Here is a 26,945-nt window from a genome sequence, read left to right on the forward strand (position 1 = left end):
TCGCGGTGCACTCTGATCCGGGTGCCGGCTTTTCCCAGCGATCTGCGGGGGGCCACAGCTGTCCCCTGGCCAGGGTCTCATCCAGTGGGAACTACCTCCCTCGGGGTCTCAGTCATTGCGAAGGTAAGAGGGATGAGTGGTAAAAATAAGTATCTCGTCCCCACCACAAGTTTTCAGTCGTTTGACTCCTAGAACACCAAGCGATTCAAATTCCTACATCTCTGAGATCAGAGAAAGCATTGCTCTTTCGAAAATTGGCAGATTCCTAGGTGGGACAACAGTAGGTCCTTGAGGTTTTGTTTCATGATAATGTTGAGATGTGTAGGAACTTAGTTCTTACTTACATCAATCAGCCAGGGGTAAAACTGGTTTCATTCTACGTCGTTTCTCTTGAAGTCACAGAACCTACTGACAATGTCAGGTGAAAACTATGTAATAGGGGGATTAGGGCTTCTTTCTTTAAAAAAAAATATGCTATAAAAAACGGTTAGGCCCTGGCTGGGTAGCTCAGTTGGTTGGAGCAGCCTCTTGTACACCAAAAGGTTGAGGGTTTGATTCCTGGTCGGAACACACACCTAGGTTATGGGTTCGATCGCTGGTGGGGGTGTGTATGGGAGGCAACTGATCAATGTTTCTCTCTCACATAGATGTTTCTCTCTCGCTCTCTCTCGGGTCAATGAACATATCCTCGGGTGAGGATTTTTTTTTTTAAATGGCTAGAAGTGAGAACTCTGGACACAGATAGGCCTGGATTAGAATTCTAACTCAGCTGCTTGCTAGCCATGTGACCCCCTGGTGGCCAAGTTACCTGCATGAGCCTCAGTTGTCTCATCTGTAACGTAGGAGCTTGGCTGTCTTACAGCAACGGTGTGGTTCGCTGACGAGACCAGGTGTGCACCTGGCGTGCAGGGTTGCATGCACAGAACGGGAGCTGTTATGGGTGTGTTAGCACTGACTTACACTGGGGACGAAACCCGGAAGGAGCCTTTTCTGCAGAACCGCGTCCCAGTTCACGTCGTTCATGTACGGGAAGTTCTGAACATCAGAGAGGCGAGAGAACCGTTGGTCTGGGTTGGGTTCTAGTAGCTGCCAATGGAACAGAAACATTAAGATCACAGGGAAGGTCAAAGCGAGGCAAAGAAAATCATACACATTCCCTCTATTTTCAAGTGTAGGATCGAAGGACATAAGGCCATGTTCCCCTCCCTGACCCCATAGGTGATACTACAGATGATGCCCAGTTAGAATGAATTGTAAGTTGGTTTTTGCAAGGTGGGGCGGGAAACCAGCTGTCCCATTGAGGCAACGGTATCTTGGATGGCTGCTTCCCCTCCTTGCTGACTATGGGCTTGTTTGTTCCCTACATCTCAGATTAGCCACCTGTAAAAGGGGGATAATGACCTATTTCATGAGGCTACGGCTAGGAGTGATAATGAGGCCACATAAATGAAGTGCTTAAAAGAAGGGCTGTTCTTATTAGGTGATGAGTGTGCATGCACTTTACAAATGAAATTCATCGTCCACTTAAAATTTGAGCCGTTTTTACAACTAACCAAAATATGCTGGGGCTGACACACAGAAGCCATCACTAAGGTCACTATTATAGTTCTGGGTTTTATAACAGGGATCAAAGATTTTTTCACCCCTAACCCCTCCAAGCCAAGATCAGCACATCAACCCTGTGGCTCAAATGGGAAATGTCACTTCCACTGGGGAACTGTCCTGGAGGTGAACCCCAGGACCACGAGGGTGGAATTTGGGGGTGAAGAGGGCTGTCTGGGAACTGAGGAAAATTCGTGCATGGAAGTGTGCCCTATTCATCTTTGGCATTCCCAATGGCAATGTTCCTATTCCAAACCAACAAACTCGACCCCCAAGACAAGAGACACAGGTTTGCACTTGAGAAGAATGTCTAGTCTGCTGCTTTGGAATGGAATGTTCTATAAATGTCAATTAAGTCCATCTGATCTAGTGGGTCACTGAAGGTCGCTCTTTCCTTATTTTTTTGTCTGGGCGATTATCCATGGGTGACAGTGGGGTGCTAACATCCCCATCAGGACACACACAACAGTGTGGTGATGGCCGAAGGGAAGCAGGGGCAGGGGCTGTGTGGAGGTGGGCAAAGGGGGCAGATACTATCCGTGATAATGTCAATAATAAAAATCAATGGAAAAAAAAAGACACAGGTTTGAATCCTTAACCCCAGAAGTTGTTTTCCCTGAGCAGCCACCACCTGTGCAATTTTCTCTCTTGAAAAAAGACACACCCACCCCCTTGGGATCCAGATGTTTCCTTTCTCATAATCCCTCCACGCACACTGTGGAGCCCCTGCTACAATAGTTCCTAATCGTTTTAGTGAACGTGGGCCCTTTGAAAATCTGATGAAAACAACAGAGCCTGTTAATCCAAATACCAGATTCTACCACCTGTCAGGCTCTGTGCTAGATGCTCAAGATACTCTGGTGGGTGAGTCAGACGTGGCCTCTTGTGCCACTTAGAAGGCAACGCTCATTAACCCAACATGTACTGGGGGAAACGCTATGAAGGGAAAAGGTGGTGCTGTGTGAGCCGGCCACAGAGGGAGGCCCCCCGGGGACGCACTCTCTGAGCTGAGACCGAGACCTGCCCTTCTTAAACCACGTGGAAGGGCCAGCTGTTGGTTCATTCATTTGTTTTAGTTTCCCACCCACCCAAACCAACCTGTAGTGTTCACATGCACAGCTCCCCCCACTGTGTGGAGTTTGACCTGATTCGAGTGCAACATCACCAGGGAGGCCCGTGCCCTGTTCAATGAGATGAGTCCATTGACCATGTGCTTAGAGGCATTAGCAATATCAAATCGCTGAACATTTTCCTAAATGTTTCTCTCAATTTCTGTCCTTGTCATGAATTTGGAAGAAACAATTCATGCGCTTGAACCAGTCAGTGCATCACTGAGCAGTACTGGTCTGAAGGAGGGGCTGGAAGAGTTGAGGGGACGCAGTGTTGTAGGCAGAGGGGCGAGCATGTGCAAAGGGCCTGTGGTGAGAGACTGACGTGTGAGGATGAGGAGGGGGAGGGGACACAAAAGAGAGAAAGACTAGGGCAGCTTATGTGTAATCAAAAGGCGGACAAAGGTCCAAACTTGAGAGTCAGTTAAAACATTTATATCCTACAAATTATTTTGATTTTTACACTAAGAAGAATGGGAGGACAGCAAAGTTTGCTTTGAAGAGATTGCCGTGGGGAAGTATGGAGACCAGGATGCAGTGTGTAGCGTGCACAGTGGCAAACCCATCATAAACCCGATGGCAGCAGCAAGGGGGCGACAGTAGTGGTGATGGAGAGAAGGGACAGATTCAAGGAATATTTAAAAGGTCAAACTGCAGAACCTGGTGATGGATTGGGCACAATGAACAGTTTCTGGTTTCTGGCTTGCATCAGCAAATGGATGGAGAGTCCATTTCCTGAGACAGGGGAGCTCAGAGAAAGTCTAGGCAACACAGAGAGAGCAAGAGCTCCGTATCGGGCACACACACAGCTGGGCTGGCTTTGGGACACGCAAGAGGTCATGGGCATTGCCTGAAAGAAGCCACGCACTCGAAAGCTGTAAGCTGCAAAGCCCACTTTGGAAACATACATTACCATGACTGCCTCCAATACTGCATCCCAACCTCGACCCCAAGGGCATGCTTCCTTTTCACCATTTTTCCTTTGCCACACAATCCTCCTCCTTACCTTTTTAAGCAGTGACACCATTTCCTGTGACCAGGCAGAAGGGTAAGTCACAATAGCCGTCTCAAACATGTGTGCGATTTCCTTGCTGGAAGTACTGGAGCGAATGTGATAGGGTCTCTTCAGGGGGAGAGGAAGGAAGAGGCTTCGTGTTTACAGCGCGAAAGGAAGAGAGACCGTTGCTTCGCAAATGCTTCCAAGTTCAATTTTCAGCCCATAGAGTCTCAGCGTCACTCTCTCTCCCTTCTGATATAGGCGTGAATGGTCCAGTGTTGCCAGATGTCCTACTTTATTTAAAAAACCACCAGAAAAATCTAGGGTTTCTTTTAAAATCTCAGAGTTTTTAAAAGTTGGTGACTTCCCCAGGCCAAACAAAACATTTCTGGGGGCTAAATCCCCCTCTGAGAGCTAATCTGGAACTGTTTTGTAAGGTAACTTATAGCCGTATTTTCACAACCTATTGGACACGTGTCAGTAAGTTGAAGTTTTAAACAAGCGTTACTTAGTTTGATTCTAAAGAGATCCAGAGTTTTACTACACAGCTCTTTTCACTTGTTTGAATCATCATGAATACATTCAGGCTGGAAAGTTACCCAGAAGACTTCAACCCTGTCCTGAATGTTATGAGTCCCTGGTTCTCTGGAGTGGGGAGGCAAGTTTTATGATGAGGCAAAAGTACTTTTACTTCCGCGAGAACCCAGTTCTTCTATAGTTTTGCTTTGCATGGGAGATGTTGGGGGTGAGGGGGGTTTCATTACAGTTTTAATAAATGTCCACTAGAGGGCAGCCTTTACCCATAGTAATTCTGTTATTCAGGCCTCAATGTGGGTTTTATCTTTTATGTGAACAGGAGCTAACTAATAAAAAAAGAACAAAACAAAACAGGCTTATACCATATTCACATTTTGCCAATGGCACCTAGTACCTAGTAGGTGCTCATTACCTGTTTGTAGAATGACCAGAATTGGATTAACCAGCAACAGGGCCGTTAATACGGATGTGGACATGTATTGAGCAAGCGTCGGCCCTTTGCGGATACTCGGTAAATGATGGCAGACTGATGAAATAATTGGAAGAAATGGAGGAGTGTATTTTTTTCTCTGGTATACATCCATATTAAAAGGCAATATAACTAAGTGTTCAAGGTCTGAAAGCAAAAGCACTGGAGGGCTAAACGGGGTCCCTCGATCTGAGTTCCAGGTTTTCCTTCTGTAAAATGAACTGCCTCATGAGACCACTGGGAAAATCGAACCACACACGTAGCACTCACAGCAGCATGGCTCAGGCACGTTAGCCACACTGAAGGAGAGAGACTTCTATCGTTACTGACACAGGGTGGAAAAGGTGGATGGAAAGGTGAACTGTGAACAGCAAGATGAATTGCCCGAAAGGTGAAGAAAAGCTTAACACTCCGCGCGGCACACCAATGTCAGTGACTCAGGGAACCAAGCGAGGCTAGGAGTTGACCCCCTAGAAATAAACTGGCCAAACTTAACTTTTTAAATGCGAGGTCTACAATCACCTGGCATGAATTCCCCTCCCTCCACGCTGAATGAAGGACCACCACTACTGCTGGTCTCAGTGACCCTGCAGTGCAAACATCCCGCGTAGCTCACTGTCAGAAAAGCACAGCGAGGCACCTGGTCGCTGGTACCAGTGTTTGCTGACTGGGCGCCAGCAAGGGCACTGTGGTCACTGCAGGAGACTTGTCCCAAGGGTTCCGTTAAGAGCGGGGCAGGCTGGGTGTTCTGAGTGTCCAGGGTTACCTGCATGTGCATGGACATTTTTTTCTAATTTCCTTCTTTGACTCACTGCTGCTGCTTAACCTACTCTTCCTTAATCATCTAAAAACACAAAATGATTTGATAAATGAATAATTAAGTAATGAACACCACAGGCAACTGGCTGAAGAGTGTTTTCATTTACTTAAAAGGTCATATGACTGACTTTTAATATTAAAAAAAATCCTCATGGCCTATGAACTTATTAAAAATAGTCAAACTGCCTTTGTCTTATACAATGACTTATTTCTCTTATTCCATATTAATTCATCAACTACTAGAATTATGTATTTGCTCACCAAATATTTAATAAAGGCCTACATGTCCCAGCACCTCTACCGGGCACTGGAGAACAGCCAAGGACAAGGTAGACCTGAGTTCTGTGCTGGTGACGCTCAGAGTCTCCCCAGGACAACTGCACGCAGTTACAAAGACTGCACACACACGCTTCAGTGAACGGAGTCCACGCCCCAAAGAAAAATGACAGCGACCAGGACAGGATACAGAAAACAATTCTATTAAGGGTGAAAATATAAAGAATGAACAAAGTGGAAAGGGTAAAGTGCAGATGGGAGGAAGTGATGTTTTGTGATGATATCCTCTATCAGGAGCACAAAAGCAAGAACTGCAGCCGGGAATGTGTCCTTAATGCAGGCCTCCCTGTGCACTAAGCTGACACTTATGGCTTAAGCCCTGTGTCCCTGTGACAAACTAATGACAAACTAACACTTATGGGTAACACAAAACTGGAGGGGCCATGGGCCTTGCCTCTACAAGGACAGCGGCAGCTGGGAGACAGGGATGACAAAGCAGGTCCATGGCTACGGGACCCACTCATCAAGCTGTGATCAAGGCCGGAAACCACGGGGATGTTCCCAGCACATTTGTGAATGTGCAGAAATCACTGTTGCTCCTGCTTTGTCTGTGGTGTGGTCGTGTCGATGGTCGCCATTACATGCTGTGTTTAGCTTCCTTAGATTAGCTCTATTTTGTAGCATAATGACATACACGGCCTGCTCAGTGGTTCTTCCCTGGAATATGTCAGAATTGGTGTGCAGTGACCTATTCCTCCGTTCGCTCAATAACAAATATATGCACCTAGTTAAAGCTAAATACTGTGGCTGCTATTAAAGCATGTAAGGTACATGCTTCACCTTTAATGCATTTGATTTCATCATACAGAAGGGACAAAAACATTAAAAAGGATATACCTGGAAAAATTTACAATGGGTAATACATTTACAAACTGGATTTAATCCTAAAAAAATTAAAACAGATTTTGGTGTTCTGATGTAGAATGTGCTACATCATAAGTGAAAGAAAACTCAACAGAAAGATAAACATGTTGTTGTTTTGCTAAAACAACAGCAGTAGTGTGTGTGTGAGAGAGACAGAAATTGAGAGAGAAAGGATTATCCTTACAAGAACAGGAAAGGTTTGGAATTGAGCATGGCCGGCTGTTAATTTTGAAAGGTATGATTGGAAGGTCAAAGGAGGATTTAATTTTTTAATTGGGAGTTTTCTTTGTCTATAGTTGATTTTACCTTCATTTTTATGCTTCTCTGTGTTTTCCAATAATTTTAAATTCAGAAGAGTCACAAGGGAAAAAAGTGCATAAATATTTGGAAGAGATACAGATCACTTTCATTTGAGATTGGAGAACGTTCCTTCCGAGAAGGGGCCGGGGTCAGGGGCCCCGCCTGAGGGGGGCGGGGTGGGGTCTGAGCAGGACGCCTGCGGAAGGGCCTTCCCCACCAGGAAGTCCGGGGGAGTCTGATGGCTTGTCTTTTGTCTGAAATGATCCGTATACATTGAATAGAAAGATTCTGAAAGGTCCTCGGTTAAGGCACATCCTTAACATTTTTCAAACTCATTTTAGCAATTACCAAACTAATTTGACAGTGATTTTTAAAGAAGATCAGGGTTTACCTTGGGAAATATCTTTAGAGGCAAAGGAACACAAGGTTAAAAAGAAAAGCCCAAAATACCTCAAGGGAGGAAGAAACCCAAAGAGGCCAAAGTGGCTTAAGAGCCTGGGTCGTTCAAGCTGAAGTGAAATCGGAAAAGTTACCCTGGTTCTAAAGCACAGACAATGCCAAGCAAAGACATCAGAAGATTGTCCATGTTTTGAGGGGATGGGGAGAGTCACGTGAAGGGTGTGTGTGTGTGTGTGTGTGTGTGTGTGTAAGTTCACATCTGTGCTTCAGAAGAATGAACTGCACCTCCGTGTTCATTGCAGCGTGTTCACAAAGGCCAGGACATGGAAACAAGCCAAGGACCTCAGCCAATGACTGGATGGAGAAGATGCGATACGGATGCATAAACATACATGCTGTTTGCAACAACATGGGTGGACCTGGAAGGCTTTATGCTAAGTAAAATCAGTCAGAGAAAGACAAATACTGTACGATCTCACTTATATGTGGAATCTGAAAAAAACAAAACGATCAAACTCATAAAAACAGATAAGGAAAGAGGTTGCCAGGGGTTGGGGGTGGGGAGATAGGGAGAGGTTGGAAAAGGGGTGCAAACTTTCAGCTATAAGATTAGTAAGGTCGGAGGATCCAATATAAAACGTGATGATTAAAGTTGGTAGCACTGTATTGTATCATTGAAATCTGCTAAGAGAGTAGAACTTAAATCTCTCTGCTATATATGTATTTCAGCAACCTGTCTAAACCCCGACCCCCAGAGGAATCTACCGACACATCAGACAGATAACAGGGAACTACTGTAGGCGTAAATGTACGTGTGTGTATAGATAGATATGTGTGTGTATCTATATATACATACAGGTACACATATGCACAAAAAGATACACACACATATACATATGAAGTAGGAAAAAATATTTTCTTAGGAAAATTCTTCCTAGGCATTTTCCTAGTTTAAGAAATGTTTCCCTTTAAAGGAAATGACTGCGGTTTGTCACTGAACCCAGACCCAGGAGCCCGGTGACAGGCAGGGCTCCAACAGGACGCGGCCTGGATTATGTCGTATTCATAATTCACACTCGCCGTGGGCAAGTGGGTCTGAGTGAGGGCCCCCTGCTGCGACTGCAAACTGCTTTCTTCAAACAAACGCATATATTTATACAAGATACTTAGTGAGGGGTATTTATCTCCCCTCCCCGGGAGTTTATACTCTCCACATTACTCATTGGATTTTATCTGCAAAATTTAACATGAATGCGCATGCTCGGCCCCACAGCTAGGAGGACAAACGGACGCAGAAATCGCAGAGGCTCTAGTCGCTTTCCCTCTCCAACAGACCGCTGGGTTTTCAGCAAGAAAAATAGTCCACCTCTCCCTTCTGAGGATGGACACTGCTGGAAGAGCAGGCAAAGAGAAGCGCAGTGCTACTGTACCCGGCCTCGCAGAAGCTCGTACGCCGTCACCCCCAGCGACCACCAGTCCACGGCGAAGGAGTAGCCTGCTTCTCTTCTGGAGTTGAACATCTCCGGCGCTGAAAACACAGGAAGGTTAGGCCTGTTTTGCCCCCCGAGATGATAACAGATCTGTCTTCCCAACGTGGTCCCCCAAAGGCGACACACCAGGGGAGAGGGGAGAACGCTTGCACGGATGTTTGTCATCCACGGCAGCACTGCTCGAGCAGGCGGCAGTTCTGACTTTCTGGTCTCACTCAGGGGCCTCGTTCATCAGCCGACACGACAGGCAGGCACAGGCTTTGGTGGACACATTCTTCTCTTCCCTAGAACACGTGTCTATGACAAATGAGACCCTATCAGGCCTCAAAGGTGTGGCTGGCCCTGAAGCCGAGAAGGCTGAGAAGGTGTTATGTGCCGTCCTGCTTTGGCAGGTTCAGGCAAAAGGGCTGAAATCTGTGCTCCAGCTGCTAGCAATGCTCAGAGGTTGGTGCAATGGGCATCGGATTGGCCCTCCACCTCAGCCGTCTTGAAGAAACAGGGGCAACACTTCAGTCCTGCTGTTGGGGGTGAGGGAGTGAGGGCAGAGGGAGTGGGCACTCTGAGTGATACAAGGTTTGATGTCAGATGCGGTGCACTCACGCTTTGTTACAGAGTTCTCTGAATGGACTCCAGTGGAAGGCAGGGCTACAGTTGGTTTTAAGGCCAGTGGAACCCTCCCCCCACCACTGGGCATTCTCTAAGTACGTTGACACACAGTGAACTTCTATTGTACATTCTACAGGCTCTTTCAAGAATACCCCTAACTCCCGAGGGGTGGAGGGGGGAGAGTGAAACACAAAGCAAGGACAAGTATCTTGTCTGCTTGCTCACCACTACGTTCCTACTGTCCAGCATTGAACCCGGCACTCAGAGTCACTCAAGAGATGTGCACTGAATGAATGAATGATGCTCAATCCATTAATCTAGCAACAAGTGCAATCAGAGTCAGAGCCGCACTGTCTGAGTTCAAAACTTGCCTTCATCACTTATAGTAACCTTGAACAAGTCTGTTGGCTTAGCTTGAGAACCCTCACCAGCAAAATCAGAATAATAAGATGCTCATCTTGCTAGAGGTGAGAAATTAAATGAGATAGTACATGCCAAAATCTCAGCACAGTGCTTGGCACCTGAAAAGAGCTCCAAAAATGAGGCACTTGTCTAGAGAGGCACACATCTATCCTAACAGGAATTTTACCTAGTGAAGAGCTCCACACACTTAACCCATCCCCTGGTACTGAGGTGCTGGCTCTGGACCAAAAACACTGCTGGGTCACAGAGCCTGAACACACAGGCTTGCCCTGCCCAGTGCACTCAGTTCTAAGTACAGTCCCGTGGACAGCATCCTGTCAGGGGTGGGGTGTTGACATCCCAGTGCCCAGGACCGAGCCTGACAGCCAGAGCCTGCTGTAGCAGCACCAGGCAGGCCGCACTCTCTGCTGGATTCACCTTTCATGCCTCACTGCACGCTTTCTGTAAGTCACAGGTCCCTGAGCAACTGGAGAGAGATTGGCCCTGACCCCGTGGCACCCCGCGGACTGGATGGGATCGACCGAACCCTGCTTCCCCTTCTCGGCATCTCACAGCAAGTCATCTCAGACGGGTCCCCAGGGCGACAGACAGCTCACTTAGAGAAGCTGTGGAGAACTCTGAGGGATAAACAGACCGTCGTGCTAAGGAAATACCTATGAAAAATAAACATTGCTCCGTAAAAGCTGTGAATTCTGTCATCTTGGATTGTCCTTGGAGTTTACAGGGGCCTCTCTTTTGTTTCTTTTCTACTTAACTGTTTCCAGCATGAAGGCATCTGAATCTGAGTTCATTCGTTCAACAAATATTCATCATGTGCTAGGCACTGAGGAATTTTGGTAAAACGTGGAGAAAAAACATTGTACCAACATACTAAAGCACAACAAATGAGTAACTTTCTGAGCTCTCACAGAGCTGGAAAGCCAGAGCAGAGAGGCCTCCTGTCAACTCAAGAGGCACCCCTGCCTGAGAGGGTGCAGAGAGAGGTGGAGAGGGGCTAGCTGCCTTCGAAAGGCCATTGGGTGTTTCGTTTGGTTTTTAAAGTGTTTCAGCCTATGTTCAGAAAAGGCGATACAACATGAAAGAACAATTTAGCAAGTCACTATGAGCAAATGGCCAGGGAACCATGACAGAGGTCACACGATAGACCCTCGAGCCCGACATTGTTCCTGTCATCTTCACAAACCGAGAAGCGACCACTGTCTTCAGTCTGCGTTAGCAGTTTGTTTCCTTTCCACATTGATTTGCCACCCACATGTGCCTTCCTAAGCAGCTCTTCAGTTTTGCCTATATGTTGTATACATGTGCATGCATACCTGTGGGGTGGGTAAAAGTAGGTTTACAGCTACAAGTATATGAAACACAAGAGTTTATTCTTCTATTTGTTATTATTACTAATTATTGTATTGTTTATTTGTATTACAACTGTAGGCCTACTTTTGCCCACCCTTGTATATTTAACATGTTTATGTATGTGTGTATAGTGTGTGTGTATATGTAGCGTGTGTGTGTGTATCTCATATATAGAAAATCCCACTCCTGGTTTTCTTTGCTCTTGCTTTCATTGAGATTACAGGTCAGATTTATCCAAACTGCCGCCATGGTTTCAGTTTGCACACATTCAGGGCTTGCTGAACACACTGGAATTCACCTGCCTGTCTTGCTGTTGGTAGCTGTTTGGACTGTTTTCCATTTGGGAGTCCTGTGTACCACCCTCTGTGAACATCCTGTACATCTGTGCTAGGGGACTGCTGGACACGGAATGTGCACCCTCACACCCACCAGACTGTGCCAAACTAGTTTCCAAAGGAGTTGTACACACAAACCCGATGACCAGCAACGTATCCGACTTCCTTTAGCTCGACCTCCTTATCCACACTCGGTATTAACTAGCTTTTGATTTTTGTCAGCCTTGAGACTGTGTAATTGTCTTTCGTTGAAGTTGAAACTGACATTCCCCTGATTACTACTAAACTTGGCCATATTTTCATGTGTTTATGAAATATTCGGATTTCCCCCATAGAGTTTTCAGATTTTAGAACAAGTGGAGCATACATTCTGGTCAGGATGTAAAGAAAGGGCTCCAAAGATAATCTGTAACTTTAATGCAAAAAATAATTTATGGAATTTACAAAAATGATTCTAAATTTCATCTGCAAAAAAAAGTGTGAGTAATGGTTTTCTGAAAAAGCATTAAGAGACTTGGATCCCATGTAGTAAACTGTATTATAGAGCCACAGTAGCCACAGCATATACATGCTAGTGCATAGATTACTTAGTTTATGATGACTATACTTCAAATAAGCATGGAAAAGTTCTTAATTAGTAAGTGATATTAACATAATTATTTAGTAATCCAACAAAAAATAAAGGATCCTTACCTCATATTGTCAGTCAAAATAACATATAGCTGGATTAAATAAAAAAACTATACCAATAATAAAAATATTAGGTAACCATATTGAAAATCTGGAGATAAAATATTGCTAAGGACAGCATAAAAGATAGAAACTATAAAGTAAAAAAAAGAATGATTTGATGTTATAAAAATAGTTTGTCAAAATGTGATAAGAACAATAGTAACTAAAAAGTAGGAATTATTAATAACACATATGATACACTAGAATTTAATATTCCTAATATACAAAAGGCAAGAATTCTCTATACAATCATTAAAAAAATCAGAATAGGTAAAAAAGTATTAAAATCCTAACAGAAAATTGGCGAAGAACATAAATGGGTAATTTACAAAAGAAGTCAAAGAAATGTGATCTTAATATCATAAGAAGGTACCAATTTCACTAATCTTTGTGAGCAGATTAAGATATTGATAGTGCAACCTGAAATCGATGTGACTTTTCAGGAGGGAATCCATTAACATACATACCCTCTGACAAGGAGGAATTCTTGAGGAGTTTATTACAAGGAAATACTTAAGTTGCAGGACGTATTTCTGCTAGCAGGATTTTTATCATGAGTTTGCATTTCAAAATGGGAAACAACCTAACACCCAATGAAGAAATTGGGTAAGTAGATTTTGAAGCAGCCTTCTGTTCTGTAGCATGTGACCATAAAAACAACAGTTACATGTATGGGTGTGGCAGACTAAGGAGTGTTAGCTGCCCAGACCCAGCACTGAAGTCAGGGAGGTGGGTTTCAGTATTGGCTGAGCCACCCTGAGGGACCCCACCAGGAGGTAGTCCGCCCTGCAGAGTGTGAAGTCAGGGCTTTGATGTCAGCCCCTGAGGGCTGTCCCCATAGCTCCTCTTGGGCAGGGCTTAACTTCTCAGGTCCGTAAGTCTCAAGTGGGAATAACAATAGTACCTGCCAACAGAATTGTTTTTATTTTAAATAACATAATATGCTTATGTACTTAGAAGGGTGTTGGGCACCTAAGAAGAGCTCAGTAAATGTGAGCCATTATGCCTCCATCATTGTCACCATCACCGCTGGAGACAGTTTCAGACTTGGGTTCAACCAGCCTTGGGCTCTCTACCAGTCACTTGCTGGGTGATTGGGACCAAGTCAGGTTCTCTCTAGGCTTGATTGTTTTGTTCTGTTTTTTCCTTTTTTGTAGATCTGTGAAATCAGAATAATAATGAAACCTACTGCATAGGGTTGCTTTGGGAGTTTAATGATGCAATACGTGTTAAAAACCTTGCACAGTGCTTAGGCCATAATACATGCTCACCATGTGATGTTTGTTGTTATTGTGATTGTTTTATAAAGTAAAAATTCTGGGTTACAGAATTCAGTATGATCCAACTTAAAAAAAGGGTGTGTTTGTGTGTGCAGAGACTAAAGATGTGGAAGGGAGCCATAAATATCTGTAAGTGGAGGAATTAATGTCCTCTTTGCCTATCTGCATAGTATACACTTTCCATAGTGAATTTGTTTGTTTGTTTGTTTGTTTGTTTGTTTGTTTTGGGAAGAGGAAGCATGTTTTAATTGGTGAAGCTCTAAGTGGTCTGGAGTAGAGTCGCCCAGACCGAAGAGTGGGGAGACGGAAGGACTGGAGTGATGGGAGGAAGCGTGTAATTAGAAGATTATGAATGAAAATTGGTTAAGAATTGGCAGACTGTGCATCTGCTCATTTCCAGAGCCAGGGAACTGTTTCCTAATATGTTCAGCATCTCCTATTAATAGTTACTGTATATTCCTGTAATCTTCATTCAGTATTGAATCCAAGTTTTCTTTCTTTTCAGAATTTTTTTCTTTCTGGTTAATTGTTAATTAGTATCCTATAGGAGTGTTATGAGTGCTGGTGGGGTGTCAGTTAGGTGAATTTTGCCAAATTACTGGGAATGTAATTTTTCAAAAATATGATTTCCACCCATGGTTCCTCTTAGACAGACTCCCACCCAAAAATCAAAGCCAAGGGCAACTTCAGAATAAACGGGTAAGTGATGACAGTCAGATATTCATTTTTTAGTAAACAAACATTTCTAATGGTTTGCCCTACTTAAATTGGCTTACAACCATTTAAGAACCACAAATAACATTAAAAAAATTTTCTGTTTCAGGAACAAGCTTGATTTTCTAACGTCAGAGCTTGATGTATATCTAGGCTATTTTCAATTACTAGCCATGGGATCTTGGCCAAATTACTTAGCTTCTTATTTTCCTCATTGTAAAAGAGTGATAATTATAGCCTGCCATATAGGGTTGTGGAGGAAAAACAAAGTGAATGAATAAATGAGTGCAAAATATTTAACACATTTTCTGGTCCACAGAAGGCTTTCAATAAATATTAGTAATTGCTAATTATACATGTGAAGATGGAGGGGCATAGAGAACTTTGACCACATTCCAATTTCCAAGCTTTGTGTTGTGAAAAGTCAAGAAATGCCAATTTCGAGGAGAATTAAATTATATAGATCTTGTATTTGAAATTACTGGGGAGAGAAAATAAAGGTGGCCTCCCTTTCGTCCTCTCACCATGGAAACCAGACCTAGAAAACCCAGAGGCACATTTTCTAGTTTGGCTCCAAGAAAATAGTCCTTAATATGGAAGCCCAGGAAACCCGCAGAATTAAACTCGTCAAATGAGCAGGCTTGGATGGTCCTTTATATCATTTGAGTGCCGTGGGTTTAAGGCAGAAAATAGGCTGAATTTTATGTGTCCATTATTTTAGAAGTGACAAAAGAGATTTATTCCGCCACTGATCATTGGAAGCTGGACATTTTGCCGTTGTTCAAATATCATATAAAATAAGGCTCATTTTCTGCCATAGATTTCTTTCTCTTAGAAAGCGCAGTGGCCCTGCCTGTGGGGGTTCTCTGTTCTTTCCTCCCTTCGCTTGCATGGGGAAAAGAATGGAATATTAAAAGCAAGTGGCATTGTCCTTGCCCTGGAGTTCAAGTACAAAGAGTTTGCCTGTGCATTACTCTGACCGCATCTAGCCAGGACAATTCACTGCACCCCAACTTAATTTCACATCCCACCAGTTCAACCAGAGACACCATCCACTTTCAGCACCGCAACTGATGAGGGTTGAAGCCTGTCCGTTTTATTCTTTCCTCTCCCATTCATGACTACGCAGTGCCTAGCCTTCCTTTGTTGCTGAGCGTGGGCTCCCTTGCTAGAGGCTCAGTCTGTTGCCTAACAGATTGAATCCCTTTTGCTGATTAAAACATTTACTTGAGATACTCTGAAACTCAGTCCTGCGAATTTTAAAACCAATCTCATGTCTGATTCAAAGCTCCCTGACACCGCCAGGCTGGATTCAGCCACCTTGGTATGGACGAGCACTCTGGCTGTCACATACCTTCTTTTCTCTTTTCCGAGCAAGTACCATTTGTTTAGAATGTGGGCAAAGTGCAGAGGCACAGGGATCGGAACACGAATGCCCTGCACTGCCCCGGGGTGACCTCTCTTTAGCTGCCTCTGATAGCTAACAGAGCTCAGGGGCTGCAGCAGAGGTTCTCAACTCTAAGTGCATGTTATAAGGGCTTTCACACCACTCTGTGCTCGGGTGTCACCTCCAGAGATTGACCTAGTTGGGCTCTGTTGGGACTGTTCGTGCTTCCAGGAGACCATGCTGACAGGAGCTTCCCTGCCTTGTGGGCTGCACCCTGTGGGCCCTGGAGGTGCCCCTGTGAAGCTGATTAACCCCATCCACTAGCTAATCCTCCTGCACACACCCACCCCCATACCACCACACACACACACTCTCATACACTGCTGCCTGTCTCTGTCTCCTACTGCAGTGATTCCAGAAAGACTGGACTCCAAACTCATCAACATGCCATGGCCAGTTCAGCTCTGTGAGCACAGGGACCGGTCAGAAAGTTCAGTGACTAAACAGTCATCAAACAAGAGTGAAACACCAGGCACCTTACCTCACACTCAGGCACCGACTTTACAGAAAACTCTCCTGAGATCTGACTCATCTGCCTAAGGAACAGCAGGCAGAGTGGGGGAAGACATCCCTCTTCCTGAATACTGCATGCCCCCAAAGGACAACAGACAGCCCTTTATATTCCTGGGGTGCACAGGGGTTAGGGCTACTTATGTTGGAATGGTACCTGGAGAGAGATGGCTGCTTCCAGCAACAGAATGCAAAACATGTATTAACTTGTGACTGTTAGCACAATTGAACGGGAAATCTAAGTGACAATTTCGGCACTCTTCCCCACCCTTTAGACATCCTCTGCGTAAATTTAAATCTAGAGGCAAAATCCAGTTCCTTATCTTTATAAAAGGAGTGAAAACTAAAATTATAACTGTAAAGCACTCTGTAAACTTTACAGCCTCTGCATATAACACAGTAGTATGTAAATAATGGTTATAATAACACTTGTCACTTATTAGCAGCCTACTTATTTCTGTGTCTGTCTTCTCTGTTTGATTCTACTTTTAAACTCTTCTTGCTGGGAAGGAAGCTCCACAGGCAGGAGACCTTATCTGCGTTGCTCGCTACAGGTTCACCAGCACCTGACATAGTGCCAGGAACCCAGAGGCAATTAGGAGACATTTATTGAATTAATATTCTTTGTTAGGGAATGGGTAGATGCTGTCCTAAATGAGAGCATAAAATAGTGTTTCCAAAATGTAATCAATGGCCCTCATGAATCCACATCAGATGGAGTGCTCCCTAAATGGGGAATCCTGAGGCTCACCTGAGACGCATGAAATCAGAAGTTCCCCAGGTAAAGTCAGAGGGGGGATTGTCCTTTCTAGTTCTAAGTCCCTATAGATGACTGGACCCGGTGCAAATGGTGTCTATGGCAATGAAAGACAAAAGCCTTCTTCTTAGTCGAGACAGCCACCCCAGAGCCCGTACCCATGTAAGGCTTGGTGCCGGCCACAGTGGTGATGCGAGCCTCCCTGGGCAGCACGGCAGCGATGTTGAAGTCCGTGATGTGCACGTGTCCTGGCGGGAGAGAAGCACCACAGAGAACGTTAAGTCCGGTCAACCCAGCGGCACAGCCATGCTTCTATACCAAGCTCAGTCTGTAGACTTTTCTCTGCTTTGGGGTCTAGCAGTAAAAGCTCAATTATTCTGTCCTTAAGACCACTATGTTCTGCCCTGGCCAGGTAGCTCAGTTGGTTGGAGGATCATCCTGGTGTGCCAGGGTTGCAGGTTTGATCCCTGGTTAAGGCACATGCAAGAACCAACCCATGAATGCATAAATAGGTGGCACAACAAATGGATGTTTCCCTCCCTTCCTCTTTTTCCCTCTCTCTCTCTAAAACTCAATGAAGAAAAAGTAAAAATATACCAATGTGTTCTTCAACCAGCTAATCCTCCAGATTTCAGAACATAACATGCAAAAAGTAGTGTCTGATTACAAGTCTGTAGTTCAACCTCGGGAAGTGTTAACTGTGGGGGTTAAGAGCTCCTGCTCTTTAATTCTACCTAGGCAATTTTTGTCCACACTATAAGTCGGTAACCTGTGAGTATGAACAGGGTCCCCAGAGCTATTCAAAATATCAAGTTGCCAATGGTTGCTTATGGGATTTTTTTTTAAAAGAAATGAACACTGTTACTATAAAGCAGACATGAATGTGGATACAGCAGGTCTTTGAATAGTGTTGTTCAAGGTTGTTTTGTTATCATGTTGATGGGAATGATCAAATCCCAGAAGCCACTGTTTGTGTGGAATTTGCATGTTCTCTCTCTGTCTGCACCCCAAAGATGTGCATGTGAGGTGAACTGGCATGTTTACATTGTCCCAGCGTGTGTGTGTGTGTGTGTGTGTGTGTGTGTGTGTGGCCCTGTGATGGAGGGCAGTCCTGTTCAGGGTTGGTTCCCACCTCGGCCAGAACTGCCAGGACGAGCTGTGGCCACCCAGAACCCTGAAGTGGAATAAGTGGGCTGGAAAATCATTCTCTGGCTTATTTTTATTCATCTTTCTTAAATGTATATATAACTCACACCTTACTTCAATGTTTAATATTAGAAGTGCTTTGGGACTTTATTTAGAAGTTTGGTGATGTTTTTGTGACCAGAAATATGCCATAGGAACTTAACTTGTGTTTATATCGATTCGCCTATGGTAAAAGTTAGTTTCATTATAGTATGCCATTTTGCTTAAAAGTCAGTTTCCAAGAACCCATTGAAGACATTGAGAACTTACAGAAATCTATTTCTTTTTACCAGGAAAGAGTCCTTGCTTTATCCTTGTTTTTCTGAAATAACATCAGTAGATTTGTTTGTTAAGTTGGTTGTCCCCTAATGATTCCTGACAAAAGAACTCACCAAGGAAAGCAGGGGGGGAAGTCAAGTTTTACTTAGAAAGAGGTTGTATAACATGCTCTAGACTGAGAGCCAGGAGACCTGAGTCTGACCCTGAACTCTGCCCCTAACACATTGCAGACTTTACTCCCATTTCTGTGTTGAACCTAAGTTCCCCTTCATACAAAAAAGGACTGAGTGGACCACGTGATGCCTTGGGCCTCGCCCGGCTCTCACGCCCAAGGCATTCCTGTGTGGGTATCCCCACTTAGCTGTGGTGGGAGCAGGAACCTGCACAGCGTGTTGGGGCAGCCACATCGCAGCAGGAGGGAAGAAAGAGGCCACTCCAGGAGCTCGGGCGGACCTGCTCATTGTGGTAACTGCTGGCACAAGAGTCATGTGCTTTCAGAGGATGCATTTCCTCCGAAATTTCCATGCTTCTGTGGTTGTGAGGAGCTATGGTTCTAACTGGAGGTGCTGTCATCTGATTGTTCTTCCTGGTCCCGCTGCCCATGCTCCCCTGAACAAACTTGACTATCCTCTCTACTGGCATCCAGCCTGCGGCTAAAGATAAATCCCACTGCCTTTACCACCAGGATTAGTTTTGTGCCCAAACCGTTTGTGTTTGACTGTATTAAAATGTCAGTCAATGGTTTTAATACAGTCAAAGGTCTTCTTGCTTGAATGGTGCCTATGGGTGATTCCCATAACTCATCCTACCATAGCATAGTTGGTCTCAGTTTCTTCTCTCTCTCTTTTTCCCCACGAGCCTTGCTCAGAGCACTGAGTCGCTGGTTCACGAGGTGTGGGCCGAATCAGGTGAGCCAGGAGATGCTGTGGTTAAGAGCCTGTTCTCTGAGGTCAGACTCTTTGGCCTCAGGTCCAGGTTCTATTGCTGACTGGCTGTGCCACCTTAAAAAGGTAGCTTATCCCTCTGCAAAGCTGGGAGAAGGATAAAAGTCTTCTCATTAGATTGTTGGGAAGATCAAAGAAAACAATGATTGTGGGAGACAGCTCAGCCTTTGGCAGGAAGTAAGGGTTCAATTGTTGCTATTTGTCATGATCAGAAACTCTCCAGAGTTACTGAAGGTACAGTGTGTGTGTGTGTGTGTTTGAACATGACACCCACTTGATTTTTAGGCACATTTTGGGACTCTGCAAGGGAGGAGCTGTTACAATAGAAAGCTTAGACCTTCTTCATACCCCCAGACCAAGTTTTTGCCTTTCTTTGCTCCTTGTAACTAGGGATGTTATTAGGAAACCTAAATTATAGATGTTACCACAATTGTCATTTTGTTAGATATAGTGGGCAGACAGTGTTGTTCCTCTGTATACAGCATTTATTTCCTGAATAACTTAGAAAAGACACAAGAATTTTAGACACTATGGAACTGATAGAATTAGGTGGCTACTTAAATGGGTAGGGTATGAAAATATGTATCAGAACAACTGGTATCATGCCATCCAAGATCTAATGCCTTCTTGGGCTCTGATCTAGTGAGACATTTCAGGAGAACAGTAGCAGGTGTGCTCTACATTAAAAAGCATTTTTTAAGTCAAATTCTGATGCACAAAGGAAGTTTATTCACATCATGGAAAGGTTATCCATTTTATGAAAGGACTTAGTTTTTTTTAAATTTTAGTCTTCTCTGGCGAATGTGAACCCATGTGAATCAGGAGGCATAAGACAAAGATTCTGCCTGTTGCCAAATGGTGCTAAATGAAACATGTAAACGATGCGGTACCATACACAGCTCACTTAGCGGAATGGGTACAGCAGGCAGATCAGTAACAGGCAATTACCCTTCACAGTTGCTTGGCATCCCCAGGTAAGAGGTGCGTGTGATGGCCCATCAGGGGTGAAATGTTGTAAATGTTCATGGAGCGGATGAACAGGGGTTTCAAGTAGAGAACATGGACCATCACCCCTGAAGACCCAAAGGCAGGCATTGATTTGCAGTTCAGTTAATTCTGCCAAGAGCAACTCTGTGTAATGAGCTCAGGGTAGAGGTTACTGGGAATTGATTCAGTGAAAAGCGGTTAATTATGGTCCCTGAGCAATGCCTGAAAGCCTTAGTTTTTCCAAATGTGAATAAACAGAAAGTAAATAACCTCAAAAACTGTATTCCCCAGAAAGGGATCTCGGGACAATGTTTAGAGAAGAGCGCTCAATCTTTTTGTTTGTTTGCTTGCTTTTATTCCATCCACACATCTAATCCTTCCCAAGCTAATGTTTCTCTTACTGAGTGATTCTCAACTTGACTTCAGTATGGGAACATACTACAGAAAAGCCCCATGTTAATCCCATTGTCCAGACCCAAACACTCGAGAGAGAAAAGGGGTCGCTGTATTTAGTGCACTAGGCAACAGGTGTAGTTGGCACTGCTCCCCAGGCTGACGGGGACGGCTGTTCACAGTCCCTAAGCAATGGAGCCCCAGCCCTGCCAAAAACAAAATGCCCTGAAAAGCAAGTTTAAAAGCAGAATGGACCATCCACAGGGTAGTTACCTGAGAATCAGGGTTCAACAAAACTGTTTAAACACAAGACCTAACAGACACACAGAGTCTTTGGAATCAAAATGAGCACCCAGCATTTACTATCTGACACAGAGGCGTAGCAGCATAAACCAAGATGAAGTGGTCTAAGTTTCCTTCTCTAGGGGAGAAAGCCCCTCCTAACTCATGGAATCATGCTAATATCTAATTTTTATTGAGTGATTTCCTTCTGGCAGATACTGCAGTCAAGCACTTTATGAGTAGTGTATCAGTTCATTTTTACAATGAGTCTAAGAAATAAATATGCATTTGATCCCTGGAGAAACTAAGGTAGTAGAGAAAGTTTAGGCAACTTGTTGATACTCTCAGAGCTAGTGAGTGGGCAAATTGTTTTTTTTTTTAATTTTATGAAATTTAATGGGGTAGCACTGGTTAATAAAAGCATATAGGTTTCAAGTGTACAGTGCTGTCACACATCATCTGTATATTGCATTTTGCATTCCCCACCCAAAGGCAAGTCTCCTTCCATCACCGTTTCTCCCCCCTTTACCCTTTTCTCCCTCCCCCTCCCCCTTTCCCTCTAGTAATCACCATAATGTTGTCTGTGTCTATGAGTTTTTGTGTATTTTTTTTTGTCTGGTTCGTTCATTTGTTGCTTTTAGTTTTATATCCCAGGTATGAGTGAAATCATATGGCTCTAGACTTTTGCCATCTGACTTATTTCGCTTAGCGTGATATTCTCAAGATCAATCCACATTGGCACAAACGACATTATTTCATTTTTTTATGGCTGAGTGGTATTCGATTGTACACATGTATCACGTGTTCTTTGGTCTTGAGCTCAGGCAATCTGGCTCCAGAATCCATGCTCTCAACTATACTACTACACAGTTAATCTTCCACAAGGGCGGTCTCTAAGAATGGTCAAACTTGCAGATGAACTTATGCCTGGACCATTCTCCTAATCCACAGCCACCCAGTGGGCAAGAGCATGAGGAGGTGAGAGAAGGTGCAGGAGCGAGGTCAGAGATAGAGAATGGAAGAACTGGCCATTCTGTCCTCATGGTAAAATTAAGATAAAAACATGTTTGAGATCTAAGATTAAAACACTGTTTTCTGAAATGGAAGGTAAATCTTGAACAGGTTTTGGTGGACAGGACCTACATGTTTCCATTCAGGGCCTCAGTGGATGGTAGAGCAATCTATGGTAAGCACTGGCAACCGGACCAGGTGCCGCCGAAGCCCAGCCTGGGTTCTGCTTGACCAGCCAGCCACGCACCTTTGTGAGACTGTGGTGGGCAGACGGAGCACCGTGTTCTGAGTTGTGCACAGGTGGCCTCTGTAGGCTAGGGGAGGCCCAACCCACAATGGTGGAGGGCTATAGAGTTTGTATGCGCCAGGTTGAGAAAGGATCCTGCTTCCTGTTTAAGGCAGGGCAGACTGGTGTGTCAACGAAAGTCACCTTCATGCTCAGTCTCGCCATTGCTCACATTTCTGAAATTCAGAGAATCTGTGCCCAGATGTCAGAAGCAGTAAAGGGGAGGAAGAAAGAAGGCATTGGAAGAGAGTGGGGAAAAAAAAACCTTTTTAGACAGTTTGTAAATAAATAACGACCCTGAGCTTTTAAATTAGAGGTCATAGAGGAAAGTGTTTCCTAGCCTTCTGAGCACAGGTGGGATCTGGTAAATAACATTTAAAATTCAATTAAGTAAATAAATCATGCGCAATGGGTGGTCCTTGGAGTTTCAGTCCCACTTGCGAATCCCTTCCGTTGAAGTCAAATGAGTAAGGAGCTTTGCAGATTTACCACACACCTAGCAGCTTTGTGAAAAGAATGAGGATCTTATTGCCCCTGTAACATTTGTAACTTGCAGGGTGTGTGTGCTACAGGTCTACTCTGGCAGACCAATAAATCCAAATGTACGTTCAAAGAAACGTTAGAGATTAGACACATTTAATCATTGTGGCAAAAGCCTGTTCTGCAGGATATCTTTAATCAGTGCTTCTCAAACTGCAGGCATTCACTGTTCCCCTGCACGGTTCTTCCCACGTTCCCTTATCTCATTCCCATCTGGGTTCACATATATTGTTAACTACTTTCCTTCATACTGACTGATTTTTTTAATCCTCACCCAAGAATATTTAATGATTTTAGAGGGAAAGGAGGGAAGAAAGAGAAACATGGATCAGTTGCTTCCTGAATGCTCCCCAACCAGGGATTGAACCTGAAACCTAGGTATGTGCCTTGACAGGGAATCGAACCCACAACCTTTTGGTGTATGGGATGATGCTGCAACCAACTGAGCTACCCAGCCAGGGCATAAACTGGCTGATTTTTTTAAAACTAAAAGATCTTTGAACAGAAAACTCACTATCTCCTTTACAAAAGTAAACCCAGCTTGTCCTTCTAAGAAGGAAAACGTAAAAGGAGACACAATGCCAACAAAACAGTGTCCCTAAAATCTAGGAAGACACCATTGCCTGCCAAATGCTCCAAGTTTGAGGCCTGTTCTGTCTTTTTGAAAAAAAAAAAAAAAGGAGACGACAGTTATAAAGATATTAAGGCAAACCAACACCAAAAAGCTGAGATGATTTTCCTGAAGAAATCAGTAGGGATGGAAGGACATTGGAAAGAGAATGACTTTCTCATTACGTAAATTCAATGTTATGTTTAAGGGTGTGCCGGTGGACTATGCCCCTGCTGTACATACTAATGTTTCCCCCGATTGCCTCTCCCCCTTATGAAATGGATTTTGCATATAACTCAAGTCAGTCAAGCAAGACACCTTCTCTATGTGTAATGCTCCTTCGCTAAGGGTCGTTTTTGTCCCATATACAAGTCCAGTGGGTTGCAAACCAATCATTTACTCACCATGTTCATCAAGCAAAATGTTGTCAGGCTTCATATCCCTAGGGGAATAAAAAGAAAAGAGAAAGTTGCTCACAACAAAACAAACAAACAAACAAACAAAGCCAAAGCGGAAAATGCTCGAGAATGCTAAGTAGGGTTGAAATGTGTCCTGGCCCCTCGTCACTCACAATCTTATTCAGTTTTCACTGTGAATCTACAGATGATTACCATGAACACCCCTCTTTCTAGATCCGAAAACTGAGGCCTAAAGGAGTTAAGTGACTTAGCCCACAGTCAAAGGTGGTAGATGAAAGAACTGGGCTCTGAACCTGAGTCTCTCTCATTCAAAAGCTCAGACTCTTAATCTCCATAACATATAGTATCTAAGCACATAAATATTGCTCCACAGGGTCCCATGGGGCATGCCAATTGTCATAAGGTGGGAGTACTAATTATCATTGTTTTCATCTGTGTAACTCCGGAATGAACATAAAGACTATAAAAACAGGTTTATAACATGATTTTATTTTAAACTTGCAGAGATTAGAGTCCTCTTTAGGATAATGTTATAATCTTCTGGTTACTTCATCAGTATTATTCCTGGGATGGTTAGTTACAATTTGGACCAGTCGTCTATGCTTTGTTGAGATCCTTACATTTATATGTGGGAAAAAAGACCCACCCACTTCCTGTAAAAAAAGTAGTTTCATGATAAATACTTAGAGATAAGGCCTACAGCGCGTTCAAAGTGCTCCTGAAGCAAACATTGTAAACAGGGCTCCCCAATCAGAGAACAGTGTTGCCGCTCCTAACAGCCCTCATCCTCCACTCTCGGCTTTCCTGCCCTTCCTTAATGTGCAATTAAAGCCCTTCAACCTAAATTCACAAAAGCCATTAGGGAAGAAATTCTGAAATAGGTTTTGGGAACACACATTCAGCCTCGTCAAGTGGCTTTTATGTTGCTTGAATAAGGTGACCTTGGTTTTTGACAGACCGACATTGCCAGGGTCCTCTGTTTGTGAAAATATTAATGAATAGCAAGCCCTGACCTACAAAGGGAACCAAGTTCATGCCACCCCCAACGTGCAGTCTCGTGAACTTTGAATACCTTCTCATTTGGTTTGTTAGAGACTTAAAGTTAATTCTGGATTCCTAAGTGATACTCTGTAGCTGTAGCATTTTTCTTTTATGATGCAGGGGACAATTTGCTGAAAATGTAGAGTATGGGGAGGGATTTCAATGGTGTAATTCTATAGCCTCTCTCTCTCTCTCTCTCATGCTATCTCTCTATTGCAGATTCCACACCAAATTCCTTGACGGATCCTGTTATTTTAAGCATTACCAAGTTCAAACTTGCTCATATGGAATAAAGGCTCTTTTATCGTCTGGCTCCTGTCCTGCAGCTACATGGGATCCCCTTGATGCTCCCTGCATCTGCCCACCTTCTTCTGTTCCTTCGCCAGAATCAGAGGCCCCCTCCCCACTACACCGAGACAACGCACATTCATCCCTCACCTCGTAGCTCAGATGCTGCTTCCTGCAGGGAGCTCTCCTGACTTTCTGGTTCTGAGTCAATGGCCTCTTCTATGTGCTCTGCAGAGCATGCTTTTCCCATCGTAACATTTATCATTTGTATTTACTTTATTTCCCAACTGGATTATGAGCTCCTTGATGTCAGGGGTGGTTTCTAGGTTACAGTCATACTCCATCACGTAAGCCCAGAGAGGACGGTGGGCAGTAAATGCAGTGGTACCAGGAGAAGGCCTAGTGCACTCAAGGTTGGTTGATCCTAACAGTATCTACCAGAGCGCTCTGGGGCAGCACCAAACCCTCTATGGTTGAAAACTTGAGGTAGTCCAGGTATTAGGATCCCACCGCCTCTTTCAGACCTGCACACAGTGAGCATCCATTAGCCTTGGCCAAGTGAGAAGGAGGCCCAAGCAGCCCTGCCAGGAAGAAAGGGACCTGGGTGTAGCAAGGGCAGCACACAGACGCCGTGGCCTGAATGGATGACAGCTTGCTGGAGAATTTGGATAGCTCTGCTTTTTTTTTTAATTTTAATTTTAAAGATTTTATTTATTTATTTTTTTAGAGAGGGAAGGGAGGGAAAGAGAGAGAGAGAAAGAGAGAGAAACATCAATGTGCGGTTGCTGGGGGTCATGGCCTGCAACCCAGGCATGTACCCTGACTGGGAATCGAACCTGCAACACTTTGGTTCGCAGCCCGCGCTCAATCCACTGAGCTACCCAGCCAGGTGGATAGCTCTGCTTTTGACACCTTATGAGCTTCTGTAAATCCCTCAGCATCTCTTTTATTACTTATTAAAGCTACATATCCTTCTCCTTACTGCTTCCCCCAGAAACTAACGATAATGCTTAAAGAATAACACAGAGATCAGAGAACTAACAACTGGTTTAATGTGACACTTTAACGTCAATCTCATATTCATTTATTCATCAAATATTTATCTATTTTGGTAAGTCACTATGCTAGGGCTTCGGAAATGCAAAGACAACTGAGACGTAGTTCCTTCAGGGATGGAAAGGGTACAAAAGACTCATAAGGGACCATGCCAAAAAGGCTTGAAGTGGTGAAAAGGTGTGTTTACTACTAAATTCAGAGGAAGAATATGAGGAAAATCTAAGAAAGTTATAAAAGAAAAATTGGACTTTAACATAAAAATAAGGTGTATAAGCATAGATTCTAAGTATATAGTTTTTCCAAAATGTTGATGAGGTCACTGCTAAGTCACTGCAGGGTGAACCACAGACCGATAGCATTGTTTACTCATACACCAGGAGAAAGAACATGAAAATAAGCCCAGTGTGCTACATAAAAATTCCTGCTAGAGCAACCTGAGATGTTTCTAGTTGTGGAATTTAGCGCCTCTTTCTTACCTTTTCAAATAAATCCTAAATATGAAATAACTTTTGCCGAAACATTTCTCCCTGTAAGGCAATCTGTAACAT

General features: G+C 44.0%; 1 protein-coding gene across 4 annotated transcripts in view; it reads right to left on the bottom strand.

Moving 5' to 3' along the window:
- Positions 1 to 26,945, bottom strand: part of STK32A (serine/threonine kinase 32A) — a 98,509-nt gene that overhangs the window by 7,618 nt on the left and 63,946 nt on the right. For all 4 annotated transcript variants that reach the window (XM_045830205.1, XM_045830207.1, XM_045830204.1 and 1 more), the window contains 5 exons: positions 23,998 to 24,035; positions 17,235 to 17,324; positions 8,863 to 8,960; positions 3,718 to 3,834; positions 961 to 1,086 (listed from right to left, as the gene is read on the bottom strand). In XM_045830205.1, the coding sequence (XP_045686161.1) occupies positions 961 to 1,086; positions 3,718 to 3,834; positions 8,863 to 8,960; positions 17,235 to 17,324; positions 23,998 to 24,035 (469 nt within the window). The remainder of the gene's footprint in view (positions 1 to 960; positions 1,087 to 3,717; positions 3,835 to 8,862; positions 8,961 to 17,234; positions 17,325 to 23,997; positions 24,036 to 26,945) is intronic.

The sequence above is a fragment of the Phyllostomus hastatus genome, unplaced genomic scaffold (genome assembly GCF_019186645.2).
Source record: "Phyllostomus hastatus isolate PE091 unplaced genomic scaffold, TTU_PhHast_1.1 phas_contig_150, whole genome shotgun sequence".
In the NCBI taxonomy this organism is placed as follows: domain Eukaryota; kingdom Metazoa; phylum Chordata; class Mammalia; order Chiroptera; family Phyllostomidae; genus Phyllostomus; species Phyllostomus hastatus.